Source organism: Alternaria metachromatica, assembly GCF_023757995.1.
Source record: "Alternaria metachromatica strain BMP 0045 chromosome Unknown scaffold_19, whole genome shotgun sequence".
Lineage (NCBI taxonomy): Eukaryota > Fungi > Ascomycota > Dothideomycetes > Pleosporales > Pleosporaceae > Alternaria > Alternaria metachromatica.
In genome coordinates, this window is record NW_026055510.1 from 97,692 (window position 1) to 107,678 (window position 9,987).

The 9,987-nt window shown below is 54.5% G+C and overlaps 3 protein-coding genes across 3 annotated transcripts; 2 read left to right on the forward strand and 1 right to left on the reverse strand.

Annotated features, from left to right (window-relative positions):
• Positions 1-2,000, reverse strand: J4E83_007518 (uncharacterized protein; the record flags this gene model as incomplete). The annotated part of the gene is made up of 4 exons (XM_049334422.1): positions 1-1,129; positions 1,181-1,656; positions 1,711-1,892; positions 1,952-2,000. 4 exons carry the CDS (start codon positions 1,998-2,000, stop codon positions 1-3), a joined length of 1,836 nt encoding a protein of 611 aa, XP_049186308.1.
• A 2,880-nt stretch (positions 2,001-4,880) lies between these two features.
• PCN1 (DNA polymerase delta processivity factor) lies at positions 4,881-6,971 on the forward strand (the record flags this gene model as incomplete). Its single annotated transcript, XM_049334423.1, has 6 exons — positions 4,881-4,961; positions 5,059-5,236; positions 6,038-6,078; positions 6,126-6,555; positions 6,620-6,906; positions 6,954-6,971. The coding sequence occupies 6 exons, from the start codon at positions 4,881-4,883 to the stop codon at positions 6,969-6,971; spliced, it is 1,035 nt and encodes a 344-aa protein (XP_049186309.1).
• Positions 6,972-7,416: 445 nt separating this feature from the next.
• On the forward strand, positions 7,417-8,898 carry J4E83_007520 (uncharacterized protein; the record flags this gene model as incomplete). Its single annotated transcript, XM_049334424.1, has 4 exons — positions 7,417-7,522; positions 7,568-7,780; positions 7,827-7,944; positions 8,001-8,898. 4 exons carry the CDS (start codon positions 7,417-7,419, stop codon positions 8,896-8,898), a joined length of 1,335 nt encoding a protein of 444 aa, XP_049186310.1.
• Positions 8,899-9,987: the final 1,089 nt, after the last annotated feature.

Genomic DNA, 9,987 nt, shown 5'->3' on the forward strand with positions numbered 1-9,987 from the left:
TCAAAGGCTCGTAATTCGAGCGCCGGCCGGGGGCGCCGAGACTCGATGTGGTCTGAGATTGATGACAGACTCTAATTCTCTCAGCATGTTGGTGCTCGCATCTCGCTGCTCACGTAGCGAAGCTTGCCGAACGCGGTCTTCTTGGATCTTCTGCATGCGCTCTTCTCTCGACATAGTGGCTCGTGTCTTGGGTATAGCAATAGCTTCGAACACTTCGTCGTCGGAATTGCTGCCTTGATCGCTCGACGGAGCACTCTGGTGGGGGCTCAGCAAGTCACCATTGAGGGCGCGTAGAGCATCAGACGGACTGCCTTCATCTACAGCAGTCAGGCCGCCTAAGCTTGGAACTGGCGAGCGCAGCCCACTCGATGCCTGCGAGATTCTGCGTTCGTGGCGATCGATGTTCAGAGCCAGGGCGTTCTTGCCAGCTTCCCAGGCTTGGACCAAACTCTTGAGATCTGCACCAATGGAGTCGTATTGCACCAGGAGAGAGTGGCCCAGATCGGTTACGTCTTCCGTGTCCTCTAAGCTTTTGCTGGTCTCTTCGCGGAGTACCTGCATTTTGGCTTGCAAGCCGCGGATGCCACTCGACAAGCCCGACAGTTTGCGCACGGAATTGCGTATCTTTTCCCGGCCAGGCGTGGGTGCAACTTTGGCCGGCGACGGGAGTACGAACTGCTCTTCCTCGGCGAGCACGCGGTTGAACTTCTCGCTCCATTCTCCCACGGGACGAGCCGTGTTTAGCATGGAGTCCACGACTGTTGACCATCGCGAAAAGTCAGGCTTGCCGCCGTCTGCCTCCATAGCGAGAAGGGAGCACAGGTATACGCGTCGGAGGATGGACAATCGGTACTGCAGGATGCGCAGCGCTTTCAGCGTTTCGGCGTCATCAAATTCTGACTCGCTGTAGCTCAGGGCGGCCTCTTGCATGTCCGGATTGCTGATTTCGTACACATCGAGGTACTTTTCCAGATCATCCTCTTGTATCAATTGCTTCAGATTGCGACACTGTTCGGCGAGGATGGGGACGATGTCGGCATATGCAGCGCGGAGGTTCCGACGCAGTCGCTGGCAACGGCGGGCCTGTCCCCTCTCTTCCATGCGCGAGATGGGAGGCAGAGGACTGCTCCTGCGCGACGTTAGTGTGGATACCATGAACCGTGGTTAAATGGGAACGTACAATCGATAGCCGCGAGAGACGAGTTCGACCTCCTGGATCAATGCAAGGGCAGACGATGTCGAGGCTTCGAACGCCTGCAGGTTCGCGACCAGGTCGGATGCGCCCTTGACTGCCTCCTGCCTCAGATACTGCAGCCATTGCCGTCGCAGGTACGTGTAGCCGGCGGTAGCAATGGCAGCGAAGACGAGAATGACCAGCAGGGTCCTACTCTTGCTGAATGCAGGCTGGCGTCGCGACCAGTGGACCAGCCATGCCAGTATGAAGGTCGCCGTGCCAATGAAAGCCGCACCGACGGGGTTTATCGCTGCGACTTTGAATTCGTGAGGGCCAGGGCGTCCGTTGGCCGCGAAGCTGGGGATGGCGGATGCGCGAAGACCTCCCTGCTCGCCGAGCAGCTGGGAAGCGACGATGAGGTAGCGGAACTGCTCCAGGAAGCGCTCGTTGTCGGCGCGCCCAATGCGAGAGTTGACGGCTTTCTAAGTCACGTTAATAAGCATCCATATGCTGCCGGGGGAACATCGCAGTCGTACCGAACACGCCGTGTGTATGCGAGCGATGGAGCCATGGCGGGCGTGGATGCGCAGCGGCTGGGGCAGCCTGTCTCGTATCCGCGATTGCAGCGTCGAAGGGCCCCGGGGCGCGAAGCTCTGCGGGAAGGCGGATTGCGATGGGGATTGCGCTGGGGAGTTGTCGGGTGACCCAGTACCTTGACCTAAGCCACAGCGGTTAGCATCCACAATATCGTCATCGTCGTGGTGCGGCGGGTCGCACCTTCTAGTAACTGCGCAAGAGGCGAGCCGTCGGATATGATGTTCTCCATGTCGCTACCGCCGCATGGTGCGATTTCGAGTGTTGTTGTAGGGTCCCGCTCCAACGCTTGTGATGACTGCGGGTGCTCTAGGCTAGGGAGGGAAGGTGCCCGTGATATGGAAATGGCGGGGATGGCTGCTGCAGGGGCCGGCGCGTGTTGTGCGTGGGATCCAATCGTGGGCACTGTCAACGGGTAACGAGGCGGCTGGTGGCAGGAAAGGAGCGTGGGAGACACATGCGCGGTGTAGGTGAGTGTGAATGGTTCTGGTAGTAATAGTGGTATAGGTCAGGGTCCGGAAATGAACTCGTGATTGGTGTGAAACAATCATGGGGAACGTTCGCTCGTTTACGCACCCCTCGACAAACGTGCCCCTGGTTCCTTGCATACGCGCGCCTGCTCTGTCCTCGAGGCCGACGTGTGGATGACGACCATGGCATGTGCCTGTGCATGCTGTGCATTGTCGTTTCCCCTGCTAACATCTGGCTACACACCAACAACGACTCATCTAACGGCACTCTTAACCATCACTTCCAGGGTTCGCTCACTCGTTCTCCGATATCGAGGCTGCGAGTCAGCCGCACGTCCTCCGACATGCCATCCTAGTCCTCGCACTGATGCTCCGGACTAATCTGTCCATACCCATCTCCGCCGCATTGTATTGGCACCGGCGGTACACTAATTGCGCAGTTGCTGCGATGCACTCGGCCTTCCATTTCGACAATAACGTTGCCATGTTCGAAGAAGCGGAACCGCCTGAATTGCGCACCAAATGTGAACTTTACCCGCATTATGCTTTATCGGTACGGCGTTGCCCGGGTACCTGAGCATCCTGCAATGTATGGTACAACCAAAGAAACAGCCGTATCTATCCATGGATAATCGATAACGCTATCGATGACGTACCTGCAGCATCGCATCTACAAAAGCATGTGGCTTGCAGATCCCGCAAAAGCAACCTTCAGGTCGCATCAAAATTCTCCGTGCTGACCGCGGAAGCTAATGGAAATGTGAGCCTCAAGCTTACAAAGCATGGAACGGCAGTCTGGTGAATATCCTCCCGTGGATAACTTCGGCGTTACAGACGGAACGAACCCGCAGGTAACGTGCTGAGCACGATGTATCGACAACATCTCGAACTCGCCTAGATGTCACCTCTGACCGCTCGCCGCCACTGCCTCCTTAGCCGGATATAACTCTTATGGCCATGAGCATGGAAATGTCGCGAAATAGTCCTCCTTCGGTGCTTGATGCGCAGACTTGTCCGGGTGGGTGACTGAGTTGCAGACTAATCAGTCAGCTTACACTACACCTACACAATGCAATGACGAACAACGTTCGGCAACTCCCATTCGTCTTCCAGTGTATCCGGACGTCAAGAACAAGGCTGCGCCTCTGGACAGTCATACCGTGACAGGATAACAAAACGCCACAGATTGTCAAGCGGGCTGTCTCTGCTAGCGATCTATCTTGACTTTATACTTTATGTATTGTCTTTGTCACGATCATGTGTAGCAATCATTGCTTTTCCCACCTAGCATTCATTGTTTTCTTATCAGCATGGACAACAGTATGATCGAACGTTTACTGACTACTGTCGACCTGATCAACACCAATCTCGATACATCACCTGATTCGTGGCAAGACCAATTGCCGGCCATTCAAAACATTACTGCCTCCTTCGAGATAAACGATACAACTCCCGACGAAGCACGCCGGCATTGGCAGGTACCTCTCATCAGCGTTTTTCAGCGTGTGGCTTTTGTCGATGCTGATCATGGTGCTGTCAAAGACTTAGCAGACTGGTGCCTGCGTCAGCTACTAGTCCTTCTACAAATATACCCAGACGACGTCGACATCCAGGCTTGTGAGTTTCTCCGGAGGATATCGAGCAACGCTGACTGCTGCAGTAATTGGCCGCAACTGGTTACTGCGAGCGCAGAGGGCTCTGTCAAGCATTTCTCGGGCGGAGAGGACATCTTTGAGCAGCGAAACAAGCAACACTGGATCGGCAACGAGGGCTTCGGTTAAAGCTGAAGAACGACTGCATGGGCCAGATTATGTCGAAGCCAGAGGATTACTTTTACCAGCTACCGAATATCTTCAGCGTGCAGTATACGTAGCGACGGAACAGGGGGTGGTTACAGGTTACCTGCTGTCTACAATAAGTAAAGCCACGATTGATGTGTTCTTTCGTTAACTTTAACCAGGCTGCCGAATCGTTCATGAGTCTGGGGAATGTCACATCAGTAAGAGCCAACGGTCGATATTTTCAGCATGCGATTGCATATCTACGAGCCGCAAGAGAAATGCCAAACTACTTCCTGGCACCACATTTGGAACGGTGAGTGCTCGTGCTGTACGATGAAGCGGCGCATCGGGCTGACAGATCAAGGTATCTCGAGGGATATGGTCCCCTTTATGACGATATATGAGTATTTGTAGAGATAATTAATGTCATTGAATAACTAGAGCGAGACCTAGATTGTAGACTCTTGCTGTCAGACAAATTAAAGGGTGATGTGACAGGTGTTCGTGGGTCGTTCGTGTTCGTGGGCGCATCCATGGATGATGGCAGGGTCCAGGCACGGGCCACCCTCCACTCAACTCCACTACCGTCGGAAGGTCCAGCCAGCACTGCGACTACCCCAAGCAGCCAGCACAGCATCATCGCGCATTCACACGATACTTCGCGCACTCCACATACATCGCAGACCTCTTCATCGCCTGCACATATCCACGACGTCACACTTGATCCTGCACCGAGGCGCTCCGGACGAAGCAGCAACCACACGGCCGAACTCATCGCCCGTGTCTTGACCGAACACCTATCTCCGCAACAACCAGTCGGAATCTGACGCTTCAATTGTCCAAGATCACAAGACATACACAATGGCGGCATCGGCACTGAACGAAGAGCGAGAACTCGCCATCCACCCAATTGTCGCAAGCAGCGTACAGCACAACACTCAGGTACGCCCTCCACCAAGCTCTTATAGCCATATTGCGCGACACCGATCTTTCCTCTCTCCCTGTTCACCCTTCCTGGACTAACATAAGCTCAACACAGGTCATCTCCAACATCCGCAGTCTCACCGCATCCCTCTTCGGCGTCGCCGCAGGCACATTAGGCCTCGAGTCGTACACAGGCTTCATATTCTACCTCCTCGGTTCGCTCGTGGTATCGGCGCTGCTGTTTGCGCTCAAGACAAATGGCAAGCCCGGCGCATACTTTTACCGGCCGCTGGGTGATCTGTGGCTGGGCGATGTGTTTGGAGGGTTGAGTGGGTTCGTTCTTACTTGGACGCTGTTCTATGGCTTGGTCAGAGCATGAGAAGGCGCAGCTGGATGTTGCGATGTAAATGGATTGTTGGATGAGGATACGAGGATACCACGAATGACATGGTATTGATGGCTTATAGAAGCGCTGGGCTTCAACGCTTGTGGGGTAGGCAGGGTCACAGGCGACGGATGCACGAGATACGGGCACATGGCCATGGAAAGAAGCACTCGGCGGCAGGTCAGAGGCTGTGCAGTAAATACAGCTGGTAGAATAGGCGAGCAGTAATCGAAGGTGCGAAGAGTGCTTTCGGGATGCGGATGGGTTGTTGCTGCATCACCTCATCATGATACCCACCTGAATACATAGATTCGCGATGTTTGATACCTGAATCAGATTGACATGATCACGCATCTTTTCGAATGGTGCAGGCCCTTCAGTCGGAACACAATCTGTGTTAGACACTCCAATAACAATGAACGAATTCATTGTCAGGAGCAAATAGTGCTGAGCAATCCGGAACCAGTCAAGCACGAAGGGTATGGTCTTGGCGGTACTTTATGCCCTGTGCTGAGTTAGCGCGTGGCCGACGCGTTCGCCAACCACTTTCGCGTTCCCCTCCATTGATTGTTGCCTCCACCGCAATTGTCTCCTGCACCACCGCGCTTTGTATACCCCCGTCAGCGTTATCGTACCCTCTTAATCTCAATCCACAGTCAACAGTATGTATCTTCGTTGACATATGGCTAACATAGTTAACCATCTGCAGTGCTCGAGGCAAAACTACCCCAGGCCCAAATCCTCAAGAAGGTACGTTCGCGTAAGAAGCGTAGCAAAAGCTCTTCTGACAGCAACAGGTCGTCGACGCCATCAAGGACCTCGTACAGGACTGCAACTTCGACTGCAATGATTCGGGCATCGCGCTCCAGGCCATGGACAACTCGCACGTCGCACTTGTTTCCATGATGCTCAAATCCGAAGCCTTCGATCCCTTCCGCTGCGACCGCAACATCGCGCTCGGAATCAACCTCGGTTCTCTTACAAAGGTTCTTCGTGCCGCTGGAAACGATGACGCCCTTACCATCAAGGCTGAGGACTCGCCTGATGTCGTCAACCTGCTCTTCGAATCCAGCACCACATCGAGGCTGAGCGAGTACGACATTAAGCTCATGGACATCGACCAGGAACATCTCGGTATTCCTGAGACGGACTACGCGGCAACAGTCTCGATGCCATCGGCTGAGTTCCAGCGCATCTGCAGGGACCTAGGCGCATTGTCCGAGTCAGGTACGTCCCGAACCAGACGCGACAGCGCGAAAGCACACTATACAACAAACTAACTTTGCTTCAGTTTCGATTGAGTGCACCAAGGATGGAATCAAATTTGCATGCTCTGGCGACATTGGTTCGGGCTCCGTCATCCTCAAGACATCCACCAGCGTCGATAAGCCAGAGGAGAACGTTTCGGTTGAGATGAATGAACCTGTCTCACTCACTTTCTCTCTCAAGTACCTGATCAACTTCTGCAAGGCGAGCGGGCTGTCAACTCAAGTCAAGCTCTGTCTATCTAGCGAGGTTCCCCTTCTTGTCGAATACCCCTTTGAGTCCAGCTACCTAAGGTTCTACCTCGCGCCCAAGGTATGTATCTATCCCGCAAGACACCAACACATTGCTAATACGAACAGATTGGCGACGAGGACTAAACGCATCATGACTTCATTCACGCACGAGCGGCATGTTTCCAGGATAGATGTGGGGGATTTGCGGCGCAATGGCTTTGATATGCATCGAGCGTCTGTTAGTTCAAGGTTCTGGCGTGCGACATTGGCGAAAACGCGGTGCCGCGTGGTGTGTTCCGCGCCCTAGGCACAAAAGGAAAGCTACTGCCCCACCAACGGCTTCACGTCATGTCGCGGAATTTCAGATAAGGAGATCAACAGTAAATCAACAACGTACCCCGCCTGCACGCTCTATTTCACCTCCCTTACTTGACTGTTTCCTACTATCATACACCATGGCTTCTGACACGCTGATACCGGATACGCGCGTGCTTGCGATTGCCAGTCATGTAAGACTCACGCGCGGGAGATTATTTCTTGCTAACATGCTCTAGGTGGTCCATGGGTGAGTCGCGTGTCGTCGCGGTAGATGCAGTACACTGACATTGAGCTGAGCTATGTTGGGAACAAAATGGCCACTTTTGTCATGCAATCGCTAGGTTGCGACGTTTCTGCGATCAACACTGTGCACTACAGTAGGTAGACCATTCCTGTCGACTGGCGCATAGCTAACATCTCAGGCAATCACACGGCGTACAAGCAAGTCAAAGGCACCAAGACATCCGCGAGCGAAATCCTCGAACTGTATGAAGGTCTACAGCAAGCGAATCTGACCAACTTCGACGTACTTTTGACCGGATACATGCCCAGTGCCGAGGCCGTACAAACAATAGGGACGATTGGCAGAGACATCAAGTTCAATGCTGGCACGAAGCCGGGCAGCTTCTTCTGGGGTGGGTTCGTGTGCGAGGTTGCATGATGCAGGACTGACCAAGGCAGTGCTCGATCCGGTCATGGGCGACAATGGCAAGTTGTACATTCCGGAGGATGAAGTACCAGAGTACAAAGGACTGTTGCGCGAGGCAGATCTCATACTTCCGAACCAGTTTGAGGCCGAGTGAGTACATCTGGAGACTAGTCGAATACGCGTCGCGATTGCTAACAGAGACATAGACTACTATCCGATACCCCCATTACCGACCTCAAGTCCCTCGCAGCCGCCATCCAAGTCCTCCACAAGACCTACCAAGTCCCCCACGTAATCATCACGTCCCTCCGCCTGACCCGCGACAACCAGACCATACCCTCGCGCCCAGTATCGAAAGCCGGCACCGGCACCCACACCCCCTCAGACCCCCATCACCTCGACGCATCACCCTCCCAACCAGCCCCCCAAATCGACCTCTCCTCCATCGAAAACCTGACAATCATCGGCTCAACCGCAACCTCGGACTACAAACCCCGTCTCTTCCGCATCGACACCCCGCAACTCCCGCTCTTCTTCTCAGGAACAGGAGACATGTTCGCCGCGCTCACGATCCCGCGTCTCATCGAAGCCGTACACGACGCGTCTACACCCGAGTTTGATCTGCATGCGAAACCGAGCTGGCGCTCACCAGACGATGTTCTAGCTGAGAACTTGCCGTTGGCGAAGGCGTGTCAGAAGGTGCTCGCGTCCATGCAAGCGATACTTACACGCACGACGTCTGCGTGTCAGGAGAAGATGGCTGCGTATGATGCGCGTGCTGCGAAGGAAGGGAGGGGTGAGGGCGATGAGGCAGATGAGGAGGTGAGCAAGAAGAGGCATCTGGCGCTTATGAATGCGAGTGAGGTGACGGTTCCGCGGTATGTCAAGGAGATGTTGGATCCGCCGGATCTGGAGCGGTTCAGGCCACGAGCGGTGTATGAGGGGCAGAGTGTACCAGCGGATGTTGGGGAGAGGAAGCCGGATGAGTTGAACGTGCTGCATTTGGGTGTTGGTACGAAGGATGGTGGGGCGATGCAGGTGCTTCAGTCAGGTACTCAGGGCAAGGTTGTTGGAGTGGGAGAGAAGGAGGCGGGTGATTCATGATATCTGATTGTGTAGACGTCACGCGTTGAATTCTATGAATGCCAAAGCATCGTCAGTTCGTGACTACGATCAACGGCCGAAGATGTAATTCAACCCAGACCACCTCGTACAAGGAAAAAACTGGACAGGCCTGCGGACTACATCAAGACAAGAATCTGCGAAGTAGGTGACCCAACGTCAACGTAGGCTCTAGGGTGTTTAGCTTTTTCCTAGGTACCTAAACAGGTCTGCAGACTGCATTAAAACAAGAACTCGCAAAGTACGTAAGCTAACGTCAACGTAGGCTCTAGAGTGTTCAGTTTTTTCCTAAGTTGGCGTGCAGCCACCTAAACCTTCACACTGTCCGCGGCTACTTCTGCCACCTCGGCAGCTTCTGTCGCGGTCTCCGCCGCCTGGGTAGCAACGGCCGCCGCCGCGCCAAAGCCTCCTGTGCTGCCGAAGCCACCAGCTCCTCGTACGGTATCTTCTAATTGGTCGACGACGACTACGCTGGGCATGACGACGCGCTCGACGATGAGTTGTGCGATGCGGTCACCGATCTTGACGGGGAAATCGTTCTCGGATAGGTTGGCGAGGATGACGCCGACGGGGCCGCGGTAGTCTGCGTCGATTACGCCGGCGAGGGTGTCGATGCCGTGTTTGTAGGCGAGACCGGAGCGGGGTGCTACTCTGCCGTCTGTTGAACAATGGTTAGCATGATGTCTACAGCAACCTCCTCGATGATTGATGTATGGGAAAGAATACGTACACGTCCCATCCGGTACCGAGATCTTGATATCCGTGGCTACCAATGCCCTTCCCCGCGCTGGAATCACAGTCTCCACCGCACTGTACAGATCGTGTCCAGCAGCGAAAGCGCTTCCCTTTGTCGGCGCCTTGGCGTTCGGGCTCAGCAATTGTACCTGCAATTGTTGCTCCGCGGCCGCTGCACTAGCTAATGACGAAGCACCGACTGGCGCTGAAGGTTGTAGTGCTGCCATGTTGTCGTGACTGGGGAGGTGTGAAGCTGCCAAGGGTGTGGGTGTAGCGGCGCCCGAGTCTGTTCCTCGTGGTAAAGTGGAGGCGTGGGAGAGAGGAGTGGGGTCAATG